At 44.8% G+C, this 19069-nt stretch overlaps 1 protein-coding gene across 2 annotated transcripts in view; it reads right to left on the reverse strand.

The window, feature by feature from the left end:
• The window catches only part of UPF1 (UPF1 RNA helicase and ATPase), a 112848-nt gene that overhangs the window by 30090 nt on the left and 63689 nt on the right, over window positions 1-19069 (reverse strand). For both annotated transcript variants that reach the window (XM_066604564.1, XM_066604563.1), the window contains exons 9-12: window positions 12581-12689; window positions 9540-9699; window positions 9028-9146; window positions 7327-7491 (exon numbers count right to left, since the gene is read on the reverse strand). In XM_066604564.1, coding sequence (XP_066460661.1) covers window positions 7327-7491; window positions 9028-9146; window positions 9540-9699; window positions 12581-12689 — 553 coding nt within the window. The remainder of the gene's footprint in view (window positions 1-7326; window positions 7492-9027; window positions 9147-9539; window positions 9700-12580; window positions 12690-19069) is intronic.

A 19069-nucleotide genomic window follows, 5' to 3' on the forward strand; every position in this document is an offset into this window, starting at 1 on the left:
TATTAAACTTCATTTGCCATTTTTCTACCTGGGCCCCCAGCTTGTCTAGGTCCTTTTGCAGCCGTACATTGTCTTCTGTTGTATTAACGTGTATAATTTTGTATCATCTGCAAATATTGATATTTTACTGTGTAGTCCATATATCAGGACATTGATAAATATATTGAACAGAATGGGGCCTAATACTGAACCCTGTGACACCCCACTATCAATGGTGGCCCAATTAGAATATGATACAATTACCACCACCCTCGGCTTTCTTTTTTAAAGGAATGTTTATTGGGCAGGTCATACATCACAATACAGAACAAGGGAGAGTTATCAAGAATACTTCACAAACGTAAAACATTACAATTTTCTTCAGAGTTTATAATATCCCCCCCCCTTTTTTTTTTCTTTTAAACAACTTTGGCCATTATAACAAAGAAGACCAAGACTCCAAACCTGGGGAATCGTAACAAAAAGAACTATAAACTAAACCCATAGCTTCAGTACCAATATTGTGTATACATATTGTCCATGCGAGTCACAACAACCAATAGAGAAAAGACCTTCAGTTTTCCCAGAAAAAGAGGAGTTAGTCAGATACGCCCAGCGCAGTATTGGGGCAGTCAACCCACCGACCCAATATCATGGTGAACTTGGCAGGGCATTCCCTAGCCATATATGTCAATTTATATAGAGGGGCAACACTGTTTAACTCACGCAGCCAGGCAGCCCTAGTGAGTTTTTTTGGGATGTTTTCAATTAAGTAATATTACCTTTTTAGCATAGAAAAAAAGCTATTTGTATGGGGTGCGTGCTGCCTCATTGACCAGAACGCCTTCCGCAAGGACAAAGAGACAGACCTTAGGATGTAGGATACGTGGCGTCTCCATGAACTCAAGAACATCCCTCCAATAAGCTTGTAAAACATGACACTCCCAGTTGTGCCTGTATCCATTAAGCACCAGCATGTCTGAACTAGGAGAGAAGGCCATAGCGTTTAGACAGCTGGGAGTATAAGAGACTATAAAGGAACTTGATTTGTATTAGCCTGTCTTTAGTACTTAAGGGAGGCCCAGAGCCTGCCAGAAGGCCTCTCCGTTCATCTGAGTACAGGTCCGGTATATCCAAGCTCAATTTTTCAAGAGCCCTGTGTCTCAGTGAAGCAAGGCTGTGTGTCAGCTGTCTATAGAAACAGGAGAGTGGCTTCAAGATATTAGCCATCTGTGCCAACTCCTCCAGATGAGTCAAGACAAGGGAAATACTCCAAGATAGACGACCATGGTACACTTCCCTCGGTTGGAATGCGACAGCGCATGGTTAGTAAAAAGTCTTCTGACATTCATAGTTGTCAGAACTATGGCTGGCATAAATCCTGACTAATCAGCGTGTATGATGTGACTAAGGGCCCTATTAATACGCATTGCCAGAACCTTAGCCAGGATCTTAATATCTTTATTGAGTAGGGAGATAGGCCGGTATGAATCACAGCTTACTGGGTCTTTCCCAGGTTTGGGAATCAAGACTATCCAAGCTTCACGCATAGTTGGCGGCAGAACCCCGTCCCAAAAGATACTGTTGAACAACACAAATGCCGCAGTTTTTTTGTGCCATTTCATGGGGAGCCCGTCGGGACCCGGGGATTTCCTGTTTGGGAAAGACTGAATAGCCTCTACAATCTCCTCCTGCTCCAAGTCACCATCCAGCATTGTCACACTAGTCTGGGGTAATATTGGAAAAGTACTAGTGTCAAGGTAGGACTTCAAGGCTTCATCAGGTCAAACGAGCTGGAAGGTATACAGATTTGTATAAAAGGCAACAAATACATTATCAATGAGCTCAGGGTCAGTGACCATGGCCCTGGATGTATCCTGGATTCCTACAATTGGGGGAATAACATTGTTCTCGCTGGCGAGGTAGGCTAAAAGTCAACCATTTTTATCCCCCTGATTAAAAACTCTATGCTGAGAGTCTTTTCTTGATATAATCAAGCAGTAGTAACTTATATTCTCTCCTCAGACAGTTAAGTGCAGAGTGATTTGCCTCAGTGGGAGCCAATAATATAACAGGTTTCCGCCTCGGAGAGACAATGCTCCAAGTCCTCTTGGCCCAGCAAAAGACCCTCTACTGAAGGCTTTAAAGGCTTCCCAGACCGTGGACTCTGATGTCGAGACAGCGTTAACTCCCCAGTAAATCTCCGCCTCCTGGTCAGTTTAATGTACACTTATGTGCAGACCTCCTGTTGGTCAAGCCAAAGGGGATTAAGTCTCCACAGGGGACAAGTGTCCCTCCCCCCAAAATTGAGGACCAGCTGTAGTGGCGAGTCGTCCGAATAACCTCGGGGTAGATAAGAGACGCCACACACCAAAGGAAGACATTCCAGGGACCCGAAGCACAGGTCAATTCCACAAAAGGAACCATGAGTCACTGAATGACAGAAGTATGCAAGATCGTGTGGATGCATCAAGCACCACATCACCTCCAGCAAATAAGCAGAAGCCCACAAAGGCAACTGGCATCCCACCTGAGTAGTCTGCAGAAGACGGTCACGTATCGGGTCTATTAGGTGGTTGAAATCCCCCATTAGTATCAGTGGGGCTGCCTCTAGGAATACCACCTTAGCTATATCATGCAGAACCTAAAAATCTGCTGGAGGTGGCAAATAAACGTTGACTATGGTCAGAAGCTGTCCGTTAAAGAAGCCCTGCAATATAAGGAAGCAACCATTAAGGTAAATTATGCAGCTGTTTGAATGAACGGGACTGATTTAGCCACTAGTATTGTCATGCCTGCAGCATAGTTAGAGTATGTGGACTGATAGGCTGAGCACATTTGAATGCCATTACTTTAGCCCAGCAAATGTGTTTCCTGCAGAAAAATAATGTGGGGAGAAGAATTCATTTTATCTTGGAATTAAGGCCTAATTCCCACGGGCAGATTTCTGTCGCATATCATGTGGCGGAAATTCGCGGCGTTGCCCCGCAGCTATTAGGTTCTATTGAACCTAATAGTGCAATGCTTACAGTGCGGAATTCCATCGCGGAATGTTCTACTTGCCGTGGGCGGGCGGCTTCCATTGCAGTCAATGGAAGCCGTCCATCATGCTATCTTCCGCTGTAGCACAGGGGTAAATAGCGTGAAACCGCTTCCCAGCCCGCAGGCACGCCACGTGCTGTACTGCGCCGGCGCGCCGGAACGGAATTTGGAACATTAGGCAGCGGATCCGGAGGAGAGTATGGGGTCTCTGGGGGTAGGGCGCTGTGATGGACTCCGCTGCGGAGCCCGTCACGGCCGTGGGCACTAGGCCTAAGGCCTCTGACATATATATAAGCATAAACCAGTCTCTGCATTAAAGTAGTACAAAGTCAAGTATTCTTCCAACATTAAGGATTCTCCTTCCTCTTAAGAGTAAATGCAAGGTTAATGGCATCAAGGAGTACCAAAAGTTATTTTATAAAAGTAGTGAGCCCGGTTGTCTTTGACCTTAAGCTTAGCCGGATACATTATTGCATATTCCTGTTGTTTAGCGCTTAACAGATAAGATTTGCCTCCATGAACGTCTGGCGACGTTTCTGTACTTCCAGGGGGTAGTTGGGGGAAGATTCCCACATGCTGTCCCTGTACTTTTGGGGAGTCCATCCTTCGGTGCAGTTCCAGCACTTTATCTCTGTCCCTGTAATTTAAGAGTTTGACTATAAATGTGGGTGGAGGCGCTCCTGAAGGTGGGGCTCTGGTTAAAATACAGTGTGCACGTTCCACGCAGAAGAGGGTGGAGAAGGAATTAGAGTTATAGACTTCCCTGAGTAATGATTCGAGGTATTCACAGGACCCCTGAGGTGAGCTGGACACATGAGGTTGCGTTTCTTCCAAGGCGCCAGGTTTCACAAGTTGCTGTACTCCATTGGTGAGTTTTGTTTGTTTTGTAGGGGGAACTATATAGGCGGAGGGTGTAATTGAGTTATAGAGAAACGTATTTAGAAGTAGAGACGTCACTTAGCCAGAGTTATTTTGTACAACAGAGGAGTTCTCTCAAGACTTCCACGGCTACTTCATCACTGAGCTCCCGTACCTAGCAGAGTGCGGGGTGTGCATCATTGGGAATTTGTCGCGCTAGCAGCAACACACTCTCCAATTTCAAGTTTCAAGATCAGAACTCTGCAGCAGAATATTGTGTAGATTGTTGTTTCAGCAAAAACCCACTAGGTGACAGCAGAGTACAATAGCAGTCCTGCACACAGACAGCGGCTGCATATTGTTTCTCCCACTTGGCTACGTTTGGGAGCACCGCGTTTTTAAATTATCCTGGCAATCTGCGACTTTTGCACATGCGTCCACCATTTTGGCGGCGGGAGCATGCACAGAAGCTGTGGTAAGGTCCGCTGAAAAAGCCCTTAAATTTATTTCCCATGATCGCTGTTATCCATTGGATAGCAATCATGTGCCCAGGAACTGCATACAGCGGCTCCCGGTGATCTCTCTGCGCTCTGGGCTACACGTTAGCCGGGAGCCAGAGAAATTTTAACATTTCCTGGGCCGTGCGCCCTTCTGTGCACATGCTCGACGTATGACGTCTTGTGTGCATGTGCAGAAGGCAGCGTCGGGGCTGGGAGGCCTGAACGCCGCGGGACATCGCTGAGGACGGAGGTGAGTACTTTCAGCTGCCCTGATGGACCCAATCCATCAGGGCAGCTGAATCTTTAACTCTGGAGGCGGCGATTAATTTTTTTCATAAATTATTTTCTGCCATCTTCCAAACGCAACGATACTTATTTTTTTCGTCGACCGTTATGCGAGGGCTCGTTTTTTATTGCATTTTTTCCTTGAAGGCAGGGTGACCAAAGCAGCGCATTTCTGGCATTCGTTCTTTATTTTTTTCTGACGACTTTCATCGTGCAGGGTAAATTATGCATTGCTTTGATAGATCGGACTTTTACAGACGCAACGATACCAAATATGTATTTTTCTTTTATTATTTAGATTTTATTACAAATATGGCTAATGGGTTTTCCTATTAACATCACTTTTTTTGTTTTTTTACATTTGTTTTAAGTCCACACAGGACACAACTTCTTGCGATACTTTGATTGCTCCTGCATTATGATTTAATGCCATAGCATTACATCATACTGTTATCGGGCAAGCAGTCCATCAAGCCACCCCATATGGCTTGATAGACATTCTGCCATGATAGCCCTGGGGCCTTTCAGAAGGCCCCCAGCTGCCATGACACCCGCACGCCTCCCTGCGATCTCGTTAGGGGGATTTAAATGCAGCTTTCAGAATTGAGAGCGGCATTTAAAATGTTAACAGGTCCAATGAGCCCCACGGCTAAGCTGAGCTGTTGCTGAAGGGGGGGCGGCTGTAATAACCACCGGCACCCGGAATGTATAAAGTGAGACCACCCCGCGCTCTCTCTTCATACCTAGACCACCGATACGGGCCGTCAAAAAGCGTATCGGCAGTCACCTATCCCCAGGTCCTTCGTTTAAACACTCCAACCTTCTAGCCATCTTTACCCCTAGCACAGCTGCACCCTTACCATTGAGATGCAACCCATGCCTATGGTAAAGCCTGGTACCCTATGGTAAAGCAAAGTCAGACCAGTTCTCCAGGTACCCAAGCCTCTCCTTCCTGCACCAACTCTGGAGCCACTTGTTTGCCTCCCTAATCTCCCACTGCATTTATACTGTGGCTCGTGGTACAGGTAGTATTTTTAAGAAAATTACCTTGCGGTCTTTGTCCTGAGCTTAAATCCTAGATCCCCAAAACTGCTTTTCAGGGTCCTCTATTGACCTCTAACTTTGTCATTGGTGCCAATGTGTACCATGACTGCTGGATCCTCACCAGTCCCTCCCAGTAATCTGTCAACCCGATCCGCGATGTGTCAAACTCGAGCACCAGGAAGGCGAGGATCCCAGACTTTGAGGCAGATTGCCCTGTCTGCCCCCCCCTAATAATGGAGTCTCCCACCAGTAGGACATGTCTAGTTTGCCCTATGCTCCTATTCCCCTTCTTACTGAAGCAGACATCCCCCTGATGGTCAGAGACCAGGTCGTGCCCATTTTATCTGCCAACTTTGCAAACTTGCTAGGGTGTGCCAGTTCATGACTAGCCTTCCTGGATCTCTTCCCTCTATCCCCCCTCCTGTCCCCCAACTGGCTGCCTGCTCCCCCTGCTCTCCCGAACTACCATTCACTCCTACATCTATCACAGCGAGTGCCTGTTCACTGAGCAGCAAACTCCTTTTCATGGTGCCAATGCATCTCTATGTTGTAAGCTGCCCACCTAGATCCAGGATCTGGGCATTCAAATGCGCAACATATTCCCATCTCGTACAATAAGCACAAGATGCACACCTGATGGAATTGCCAAGCATGGAGCACATTCTACTGGGGATCTACATTTTAACGTAAAAAGAAATGAAAAACAACTATATTGCACGCCTCACTCCATATGTAACAGGAGTCATTATGGAGGAACACAGGTCTAGGGAGAAGAAAATAAATGCAGTGGAGTCCACAGACACAACTGTAGATGTAACCTGTGTGACTAGTCAGAGGATCCAGGTTGTTTGCCTTGGGTCCCCTGCACACGGGTGGAAATTCCACAGTGGGATTTCCCGCAGAATTTCTGCCTGTGGCCGCTGCCATAGGTTTGCATTAGAAAACGCAATCCTAGGCAGACGGCCGCGATTTGTCAGTGTGAAATCACACGCGGAAAATAAATCGTGGCATGTTCTATTTCTGTGTGGGTCTCAGAGAGGCCGCACAGAAATGTCGGTGGTGATGGGCCGGCTCCTCCATGCGCCGGCTGGCCGGCAGTCGGCGCATAGCAGAGAATGAAGACGTAAGGAGTGGCTAAGCCACAGGCCTCTGCAGGGGCACGGGACCGCATCTCGCTGTGAGAATTCTTGCAGCGGGATTCGACCTGGCTGTCTGCAGGCGGCCTTAATTTGACATTTACTCTCCAAGACAAGACTACAGGGGTTAGTGTTATGTGAACTGTAGGAGAATTTACAAAGGCTATAACACTTGAGAACACAACATTAAAAGTTTCATTATGTATGACATACTATACAAACTAGTGGGTACATAGGCTTTTAACAGCTATCAACACTGGATGCGGTTATTTGGCCCACAACTATGAAAACAGATTATAGTGACATTCTTCCCTAGACGTTTCTGGAGACTCCCAGTAGCAGCTTGACCAGTTTTTACAACGATTGTCTAGGTTTTTCAAATGTGATACTCAAGAACACCGAAAAAAGAAAAAACAGAGAACCACAACACTATATCCCATTTATAGTATATGTTGGAGAATGGGGTAGTGCAAACATCATACCTTTCCATGTTGCGAATCTGATTGTGCAAGGCCAAGAAAGAGACTGGAGAATCAATAGCTTCACGGCTCTTTGCACAGAGACGAACAACTTTGAGTCCCGTTTGGTGTATTTTCTCAGTCAGTTGATCTACAGCAATATTGCTTGGAGCACACACTAGGACGGGGCTAAGTATTCAAAGAAATAGATTAGCTTTACATTCAACAAGGCTTAATCCAGATACTGAAAACTAAATCAGTAGAACATTTAATACCTTAATGCATTTAGTCTATAAGGGGTGCTACCCTTCCGTTAGTTATAGGCAGCACAGACAATATTGGATATTGCCACTTTGTTTTCTCCTTTCTCTGATGTGTTGCTGCAACATGAAGTGCAACCAACGCAAAAACAAGCTCAGGTTCCAAAAATTAGCAGATATACACCTGTATGTTAAAGCACTGTAGTTACTATGAAAATGGAGCAACTAAATTAAAAGTTATCTATCTTATTGAGAGAAGAAACAATGTAACCAACTTCCAACTGGGAAATGTATTCTTACAATAGTTTGGATGCAGTTTATTTTTTTTTTTTTATGAAATTTGAAAGAGCTGTCATTTTTATAAATCGCTTGAGAGAATTAAATATTCCATACAAATGTATATCTATTAGGAAACGTGAAAAAATTCTGCTAAGCCGCTTAGGTTCTCAGTCATCGGCACTGAAAGCCTAAAAGAATACTGGAATTGGTCAAACCTTAGTGACTGAACAGAAGGTCATATCTATAGATGTTGGAGATTTCTAACCTCTGCTAGAAATCTCCACTTAGAGAATAGTTAGATATGTTCCTTGGCAACAAGCAGAGCAAAGCTGGAAACTCAGCTGTCAGTCATGTGGGGAGAAACCTAACAGTAAGGCTGGATTCAGACGACCGTATATCGGCTCGGTTTTCACGCCCAGCCGATATACGACGTCTCTCTATGCGGGGGGGAAGGGGGAGCCTGGAAGAACCAGGAGCAGTGCTCTGAGCTCCCGCCCCCTCTCTGCCCCTCTGCACTATTTGCAATGGGGAGAGGCGGGACGGGGGCGGGGCTAATTCTCGGAACTCTTGCTGTAACATCATGTATATTTTGTTAGTCAATAAAAGGTATATCTACAAGGTTACTTGGTTTCTTTCACTAAGAACAATCACACATCGCTCCACTGGCCAACACGGTACCATGCCTTTTTTCGTTTTAATGTAAAGACTTGCATATCTTCCAAGTTTTGGCTTACAAATAGTTATGCAAATCACCGATCTGTGATGGCGGCCATAGTGCACCATTTTCCTGTACAAGTGAAACATTACATAGTACCCATGCAAATCTGTGGGACATCAGTGTAATGCAGGTTCTTCTGAGACGCGTGATATTTTACCACTCCCTACTCTGGCCAAAAGACTAGGATCAAGAGCAGAGGGACCCAGAATTCCCGAATGGTGTGTGTGAAAATGGGTTTTCTAAACAGGACCTCATTTATGAAAACTGTCTTAAAGAAAAGCTTGTCTTGTTGCACATAGCATGTATGGTGTAGCTTTTTTATTCTCTTATTTTTACAGTTGAAGACATGAAAGTTGACATCTGGTTGCCTTTGGCAGCAAAGTCCGGCCTTACGGTCAGTCAGTTTTCATAAATGAGATCCGATATATGCATTTTTGTCCATTTTTTTCTATTCAGTAAACTACTTACCCATTTCCTTGCCTAGCAAGATGATACACAATCGTTGCAGAAGTTACAGTTTTCCCAGTTCCTGGTGGCCCCTGAATGAGACTGAGAGGTCGTTGCAGAACGGTCTTCACTGCGTAAACCTAGTCGATCCATGGAGAGAAAAGGTTAATGCATGCTAATCATCTTCATAGGAAGTCTACATGAGACATTACTGCAAATCTGTGGTCTATCCTTAGGATAGACCACATACTTAGGTTCAGAAAGAAGGGCCAAGTTCACAGCAATAGCCAGTTTATGCGCTGCCTGGTACATGAATGACACTGTTTACCAATGACAAGAGTGTTTGTAGAACGGGAGATTTCCTCAGTGTAAATCATCCCGGAATAAGTTTATTTGCCTCGCCAGCCATTAGATAAAACTGCAGTTATCCGCAGTAGTAAATAGTCATTTCAAACTCTACCAAAATCTACTGGCAACATGAACAAAAATGCCCAACCTAAAATATCCTGTAAAAACCAGGATCATCATCTCACCTGTGAATGGTTGAGATCCGGTAAACCTTGAGCTGTGAATCTCTTGGGAAGCTGGCATTTTATAATTACATCTTCAACTTCATGACCCAGAAGTTTGTGGTAAATGTAACCAGAAACTGAAGTTTCATCTACTGCGAAGGTTTTCAATGCGCTCTGCATTCTAAACAAAGTAAATAAAAATCGCAAACATGACCAACATGGAACATTTACCCCGAGCACATAAAATGTAAGAGGGACAAAGCGTTTAAATGGACACTAACTTTTCATACCACTTGTGCTCCAGCCTATCAACTGTTGGTCTCGTTCGCACGGGGTCCAAAAAAAATCATTGCTACAAAACGGATGTGTGTGAAGTCCATGGTTTCAAATGGGTTCTTTCAGGTTACAAAACATAGCAATGATTTTATAGCCCGTGTGAACGAGGCCCGATATACATGCATTACATTTTTTTCTTGTTTGACCAGTGAAAAAAAAAGGATGGGGGGGGGGGGGGGGGGGGGGGGGGGAATGGGGTGGGAAGAGCCACCACAGGATTTTTTGTTACTTACTGTAAAAGCTCTGTCACGCTCACTGAGGGACACAGAAGTCTTTTGGGTACAGATGCTGCCACTAGGAAGAGATACTAAGCAAAGACGAAGTTTGTCCCTCCTACCAGCTGTCCCCTAACAGGCACGGAGCTGAGCAGATGTACATAAGCAATAGGAGAGAACACAAATCCTGACATCGAGCCATACAGACTAAGCAGAGCCATAGTTCTAGGGAGAACGTGAGGTGAAAGAGAAAGTGATGTGATAGCTAGGCTGCTATACTGTATCTAATATTTGTGGATACTATCGAGACCGGGGTCGTACCACTGGATTGGCGCATTGCCAACGTGGTTCCAATTTATAAAAAAGGGGACCAAAAGTGAGCCTGGTAACTACAGGCCGGTAAGTCTCACTTCAGTAACGGGAAAAATATTCGAGGGGTTTCTGAGAGACACCATCGAAGAGTACCTCAAGGAGAACAGAATAACTCCTCACCAGCATGGGTTCATGAAGGGTCGATCATGTCAGACCAATCTGATCAGCTTCTACGATAAAGTAAGCTCTAGGCTGGACCTGGGAGAGTCTATTGATCTCGTATATCTGGACTTCTCTAAAGCATTTGACACCGTGCCCCATAATAGGCTGATATATAAAATGAGAAGCTCGGACTGGGTGAAAACGTGTGTATCTGGGTAAAGAACTGGCTCATAGATAGAAAGCAGAGGGTGATAATAAATGGTTCGTACTCTGATTGGACCACCGTTGCTAGCCGGGTGCCACAGGGTTCAGTACTGGGCCCCATTCTGTTCAATATATTTATTAATGACCTGATAGAGGAGCTGCATAGTAAAATATCAATATTTGCAGATGACACAATGATACAATATAATCAATGCAATGGAGGACAACGTACGACTACAAACGGACCTAGATAAGCCGGGGGCTTGGGCAGAAAAATGGCAAATGAAGTTTAATGTTGAAAAATTTAAGGTTATGCTCATGGACAGGAGAAACGGATGTCACCAATATACACTAAATGGGGTACTGCTAGGGAAAAGTGATATGGAAAAAGACCTGGGGGTATTAGTGGATTGTAGACTAAACTGGAGTAAACAATGTCAGTCAGCTGCTGCAAAAGCTAATAAAGTCTTGGGGGGCATTAAAAGAGGTATAGGGGCGAGGGACGAGAACTTTATCCTCCCACTGTATAAAGGCACTCATCAGGCCCCACATGGAATACTGTGTACAGTTCTGGTCACCGGTGCTCAGGAAAGAAGTTACAGTGCTGGAGGGGGTTCAAAGAAGGGCAACTAAACTAAAACTGAATGAAGGGACTGAAATGCCCAGAGAGGCTATCAAAATTGGGGTTATTTACTCTAGAAAAAAGGCGGCTAAGGGGTGACCAAATAACTATGTATAAATACATGAGGGGACAATACAAGGATCTCTCCCATGATCTGTTTATACCCAGGACTGTGACGGTAACAAGAGGGCATCCGCTACGTCTAGAAGAAAGCAGGTTTCATCACCAACATAGAAAGGGGTTCTTTACTGTAAGAGCAGTTAGACTGTGGAACTCTCTGCCTGAGGATGTGGTGATGGCAAAATCCATAGGGGAGTTTAAAAGGGGACCTGATGTCTTTCTGGAGAGGAAGAACATTATAGGATATAAATCTTAGGTTAATTGTTAATCCAGGTATACAGGCAGGTAGGAACTATTAGGGGTTGATCCAGGGATTAGTCTGATTGCCATTAGGGAGCCGGGAAGGAATTTTTCCCCCAAAAGGGCCAATTGGCTTTTGCTCTTGGGGTTTTTCGCCTTCCTCTGGATCAACAAGACAGGAGGATAAACAGGCTGAACTAGATGGACATTGTCTTTATTCGGCCTTATATACTATGTTACTACAGAAACAAAGATAAAACAGACTTAGCTCTGAGCCTGCAGCAAGGGTGTAGCTGGTAGGAGGGACTAACTTTATTTGCCCAGTGTTGCCTCCTAGTAGGTCTTTTGTGTCACCCAATGATAGACAAGTAATTTGTTTCCATTATAATCTTCTGTGTTTAGGATACAGTGCTGGCTTTGGCTTTAAAAAGGCTCATTGGCTTTAGAGGGTGAAAAACAGGCAACTCTGTTTTCAATACTTTTACTGTATTTTTGTAATTAACCAATACTTAATACTTTACAACTGCCATTGAAAACCACAGAAGGCAGTCATACTTACTGATCTACTGAAACATACAAGTCCAGACCGCTCTGTGGAGGAGCACAGGTACAAAATACTGCTGAACAACCACCCGCACCCCTTCCACATATTGGGGGAAGTGACTGATCGTACAGCACATAGATAAGGCACATGTGCGAGTTGTTCAGCATATTGCCCGTCTGCATGCTGAGGGATGTGTTTATATATGACCTTGTATTTGAGATCAGCAAGTATGATTTGAACTGCCATTTACAGAAGGCTTACTGAGAGGTCTTCATTCTGTCAAGAAGTGTAAAGGCAACTTGCATACCTATCAAATGATGTTGACTTCCATACAAAATCCACTTGGAAATTGTGAGTAACTTCCACAGGAGCACCAACACTGCTTCTCAGCTCTATGGCAATTTCATCACCATAATCTATAGTTCTGTTAAGTCTTCCAACAGTTTTAGCCAAGGACTTTACTGGATATAGACCTCTACCCAACTAAGTTTCATTGTTTTACTTTATCCCAACTAAGACTGTAGACAGGATGCGCTTGGGGAATCTGCTTCATTTTATCCTGATATTTCTAGAAACTAAATCTCATAGTGAAAAAGACATGGATAATCAATTAGGGAAAGTGATGCAATGAAATCCAAATGTTAAAACAGCAAACACGTTTACTCACGACACAAGGAACATCCCTGGAATGCTCTACAATAAACATCTGCCAAAAGTGAACCAAAATAAATCGGAAACTCTGATAACACTCGGATCAGAGCCTCTTTGAAAAGCACGAGAAGAAAGGAAACCATTTGATTGGCTGTTAGGGTCACACACCACACTTTAAGCCCTATTTACACACAAAGATGATCGCTCAAAATTCGTTCAGAAGATGATTGACAGTTTAAGTGATCATTTTCCATAAGCTGCTAATGATCATTGGCAGTTTATTAGCTTCATTTCCATGTAAATGAGCCTCCCTAAGCTGTATGAAGAGAACAGCAGGTGGTCTGTTATCTGCATACAGCCCCTTTGTTTTGCCACAGGACTGCAGCTGAATACAATGTTATCAGCTCTCTGGCCGAACGATAGATTTTGAACTCAACTAAAAATAATCGTTTGGATGAAAAAGTAAACAATGGTAGCATTTACACGCAAATGATTAACGATCAAAAGACATCGCTTGAGCGGTAATGATTGCGTGTAAATGTGGCTCTAGTCAAAGGTTTCTTTCAGATTCTAGTCATGCTGAACTGGAAAGAAACCGAAGACCCCAATTGTACTTTAACCTTCTAAAAAGGACATTAAAATTGGAAAAACCCTCCCAAAAATGGCATTTTATTGTAGATTTTGAATTTAGGTCTCAAGGCAACAGAGTTCTGCGCCAAATATGGTGACATAAGTCCATTTTTAACCCCTTAGTGACAATTAATTTTAATCCTAAAATCCAGTAAATAGTTTCCCCGTGTGTTCCAGTGGTCGTCAATTTTGCTGCGTGAGATATTGTATTCTGTGGAACGTGTTCTTGTTTTAAAAGGCACCAATACAGGTAAGTTTTCAGGTACATATAATGTATTGAATAGCAATTTTCTTTCTCGGGGACAATAGGATAAAAAAAAGAAGAAAAAAAAAAAAGCAATTTCACCACAGCTTTTGGGGGATTTATATTTACAGCAGTCACTATGTGGTATACACAAGTTAAAAAGTCCTAGTACGTTCACTTCTCAGCCCTCCAACTCAGTCAGCCATTTTCAAGTCCGTATAGCACTATACGTGACCATCTCCAGCTGCTGGAAGATGATCAGAAATAGCCAATAAAGTAGGAGCATTCCGAAGTGAAAGTCCAGGAACTCTAAGGCATCATGTCCACGGGGAAAATCAGGCCCGCCGCGGATTCTTCATGAAGAATCCGTAGCGGGTCCCTCCTGCCCCGCGGACATGAGACCAAAAAACAATAAACTCACCTCTCCGGACGCTGCGGTTCTTCCTTCCTTCCCGGCCGGATCTTCTTTCTTCGGCCCAGCGGATGTGCTCGGCACGCCGGCAGCGTGCCGCACGCATGCACCGGGCAGAAGAAAGAAGATCCGGCCAGGAAGTAAGGAAGGAAGGAAGGAAGAACCGCAGCGTCCGGATAGGTGAGTTTTAATTCTGGTACGGGTGTTCCACGGATCCGGACGGCTTCCAAAGGCCTCAATAGAGGCCTGCGGGACACCCGCACGAAAATGAAGCATGTCTCGTTTTTTTTTCCCGCACGCGGTCCCGCGCCTGACGGGAAAAATGACATCCGCAGGTATTTAACTACCTGCGGGTGTCTAATGCATCCCTAGGGTGCGCGGAAAAATGCTGTGGATTTGAAATATTAGGCCTCCTTCCCACGAACGGATTTCCGCCGCGTAATTCGCGGCGGAAATCCACGGCGTTGCCCGCAGCTATTAGGTTCTATTGAACCTATAGAAGTGGGCAAACGTTAGATTGATCAGTTTGGGATTATCCACCAGGGTCCCCGAAGCATCGCGCACCACCGTGATTGGCGGCAATGTCTGATCCTCCTTTGTTAAATAGGCCAACAAATGACCGTTCTTATCTCCCTGGTCAAAGACCTGGTGACGGGAGTAAAGAAGCTTCTTTTTGGTATACTCAGTGAGTAGTAATTTGTATTCCCGCCGTAGGTTATTTAAATCCAGGTAGGCTTCTGGGGAAGGATCTGCTATGTGCCTGGCTTCTACTGCAACAAGGCGGCGTTCCAGGTCCAATCAGGCAGCTTGCAGAGATCTTCTATATTCAGCAATGGCGGATGTAAAAGACCCCCTGGTAAAGGCCTTAAAGGCATCCCACACAGTCAGTTCTGAGGCAGTCCCCTCATTGACCTCCCAGTACATCCCTGCCTCCTGCTCAACATACTCCTGTATCTCTCCCTGTTCCAGCCACAAGGGGCCGAGTCTCCACAAAGGGCGAGAGCTCTCCACACCAAGGTCGAGGACCAGCTGGAGTGGGGAATGGTCTGATACACCTCTGGGCAGGTAGGACACATCCCGCACCATAGGGAGACAGTCCAGGGAGCCAAAACACAGCTCGATAGGGGAAAAGGAATTATATGTTAGGGAGTGACATGAATAAGCAGTGTCCTGCGGGTGTCGCAGGCGCCATATTTCCTGTAGCAAGTACGAGTCAGCCCACGTAAGCAATCTGGTTGATATAGAAGCAGCTGGAGTGAAACGGTCCCGCACCGGATCTAAAAAAAGATTGAAATCCCCCATAAATATTATTGGGGCGGGTTCGAGCAAGACCACCTGGGTCATTATGTCAGTAAGGATTTTATCAGCAGGGGGTGGCAGATAAATATTATCGTGAGGAGCCGGCCATAAAAGGTGCCCTGAAGGATCAGAAACCGACCCCCAGAATCAATGGGGATTTGTCGGAATACAAATTGGGCTGATTTAGCTACCAGCACGCTGACTCCTCTGGCATAGTTGGAATAAGTAGCGTGATACACAGAGCCTATATTGGCCCTCTTAAGAGCCAGTATCTTTGAGCCCTGCAAATGCGTAGGTTCTATTGAACCTAATAGCTCAGTGCTCACGGTGCGGAATTCCACCATGGAATTCCGCACCGTGAATTCACCCGTCCTCACCCGCGGCATGCTCTATTTGCCGCGGGTGTATGCACGGACGGCTTCCATTGCAGTCAATGGAAGCCGTCCGTTCATGCTACCTTCCGCTGTAGCACAGCGGAAGATAGCGTGAAAACGCTTCCCCGCGTCATATGACACGGCCGTCCGCGTCATGTGACGCGGTGGGCGTGTCACATGACGCGGCGGAGGTGGGCGGGGAAGCGTCATGCAGGAGCGAGGACGCCGGATCCGCAGGTAAGTATGGGTCTCCTGGGGGGCGTTGTGACGGGCTCCACCGCGGGATTTCGCGGCGGAGCCCATCACGGCAGTGTGCAGCCGGCCTTAATTTACCCGTGAACATGAGGTCTAAATGTGGTGGTGCTGTAGTGACCCATAGAATAAAGTTAGAGGTCTTATTATGCTTTACTACTTTGGCATATTACCATTTACACCTTTTGTTTTGTGGCACCACATTCCAAGATCATAGCCTTTTTAAATTTTCAATTGACAGAGCTGTTTAAGTTTTGATTTGTATCAGACAACTTGTACTTTTTGAATTTGTACCATTTTCAGATACATACGACTTTTTGATTACTTATTGTTTCCGTAGTGAGCTGAACAGAAACCGGGTATTTAAGCTTTTTTTTTTTTTTTAAAGGAATTTCCAGTGTTGGATGAATATGTTCTACTTAGGGTTATTACAGATTTGTCAATACCAATTATGCACAGGTTTTTTTTCAATATGTCAAGTTTAGATGCTGTGGTCAGTGACTGTGGCATTTCTGGGGTTAAATGGCATAGATTGATTACATGAGCAAGTGCTTATCCTTTCACTCTTTTCCAAGAAAAAGACACCCATATGTGTTGAGGAAAAACATGAAAATAGTGCATGTTACTCCTTCACAGGGACAGAGAGGAGAATCACAGATTATTCTCTCTCCTGCCCGCTTCCCCCCAACTTTGCACACAATGACTTGACTGCTTTAAATATTTTCAGCTCCACTTTAGAGACTGTCAGCCCTATTGAGGCTACAGCCATGTTTTTTGGTTTTATTTTAACCCATTAGTGACCAGCTAATTGCCTTCTTACGTCCTGCTGCCCGCTTCCACCCAACTCTGCACACAATGACTTGACTGCTTTAAATTTTCTCAGCCCCACTTGACTGTCAGCCCTATTGAGGCTGCAGCCATGGTTTTGGTTTCATTTTAACCCCTTAGTGACCAGCCAATTGCCTTTTTACGTCCTGGCCTGCTGGGCTTAGTTGCCAGAGGACGTAAAAACATGCTTCCTCTGGGAATTAAAGCCCTGCAGACTCTGGATGTGATAGCTCCATGCTGTCAGCTACCGGAGATTGCCAGCATGCTGGAGCTGTCGTCCCGGGCCACGGGACCCCACTTCCGGGGAAAACGAATGACGGTATCCACCGGATACCGGCGATTGCGTTAAAGTCAATGTACAATCGCGTAAAGTCAGAAGTTAACGTTTTAGTTCCCTTTACGGATTGAATCCGTGCGGGGAGCTAAGAATACTCGCTCCCTGTCCTCTGTGATATCCGGCGTCTTCCTCGGACCTGCGGCTGGCGTCTGCGCATAAAAAAGTTCAAAAAAGTGTAAAAAAAAATTAAATATATACTTGTTTCATCTCCCCTCATGGATCAGATCAGTGAGGGGAGATGAAATTAGGTACCTAAGGTCCCTGGATTAATCCACAGACCTTACCCTGGTTTCTGCGCACGCGCCCGTCACCAAAATGGCGGATGCAGGCGCAAAAGCCGCAGATTGCCAGGGTAATTTAAAATCTGCTTGCACCTGGCTACTAAATGTAGCCAAGCGCCTGGAGATTTCATGGGGGCCGCAGTACGTGCTTCCCAGTCACATGATCGCCGTTATCCAATCAAGTAAAAGTTAAAAAAAAAAAAGTTGGGAGGTGAAATTACTTAACCAAGGCCACCGGCGATGTCCCCCAATTAGATCCTTATCCGTGGACCTTTCCCCAGCTCTGGCGCATGCATTTTGGGGTGCAAATCCTCATTTCCATGTGCAATATAAAAAAAAAATCCTGTGTTTAAAATTATATATTAGCAAAAATATGACATTTTATTTTTTTCTCGTCTAAATTGCATTAATTCCTGAAAAGAAACTGTGGGGTTAGAACACTCCTGACACCCCTCCATGAATATACCAAGGGGTGTAGTTTTTAAAATAAGGGCATTTGTGGGTGTATCTATCATTCTGACACTTATGAGCCTTTGCAATCCTGGCTTGGTACAGGAAAACAAAGTGTTCCTCAAAATGTTAATAATTAATGTTACATTTGTACGTCTCCTAAACTGTTTAAAAAAAACAAAAAAAATAAAATTTTCCAAATGTGCGCCCAGAATAAAGTAAACTGATGGAAATATATATCTTCTCAAAAATTTCTATATTAGGTTTGCACATATTTGAGATATTGCAGTTGAAAATGTGAAATTTCTTAATTTGGGAGCTTTTAATAAATATACACAAATTCTATTGGTGTATTTTTTCCGCCTAAATGAAGTACAATATGCGATGAAAAAAACACTGTCGGAATAACTTGGATTTGCAAAACCTTTACGGTGTTATTCTATGTCCAAGTGACATGTCAAATTTCCAAAATTTGGCCTGGTCATTAAGACGCAAACAGACTTGGTCACTCAGGGGTTAAGCCAAGTGTCATTGCTACAATAGCTTGAAGTAGAACAAACTTTCCAAAGCTGCAATGTATTTTCCCTGCAGAAAGAACAGATCTTGGCGTAATCAGTGGTGTGAGGGTAAGAGGGGTGTTAACCCCTTCAGTGACATGCCCAGAAATTTTCCCGGGACGATCTCCACTGCCCATAATTATATAGCAAGGAAGATTTCCGAGCTATGTTTCACTATGGGACCAGCAGAGCACAATGATATAAGCTGTGGCATTGTGCTCTGCCTGCACAGACCCACAGAGAACAGTGCAGGACTTTAAAAAAAAGCACGAAGGTAGGACCGAGCTGCCGGAAACTTCTGGCTTTTTTTTTTTAAACCCCTGCACTGTTTTGTTTACAGGTTGCCACGGAGCCCATCGGCTTGTCAGAAGCCAGCTGATGGTCCCTGTGGCAGGGAGAGCTGGTGATAGTCTGTCAGAGGACAGCCGGGCACCAGCTCTTACACAGCAGAACAGAGAAAACCTCTTATCTGTTTAACCCT

This window comes from Eleutherodactylus coqui, chromosome 5 (genome assembly GCF_035609145.1).
Source record: "Eleutherodactylus coqui strain aEleCoq1 chromosome 5, aEleCoq1.hap1, whole genome shotgun sequence".
Lineage (NCBI taxonomy): Eukaryota > Metazoa > Chordata > Amphibia > Anura > Eleutherodactylidae > Eleutherodactylus > Eleutherodactylus coqui.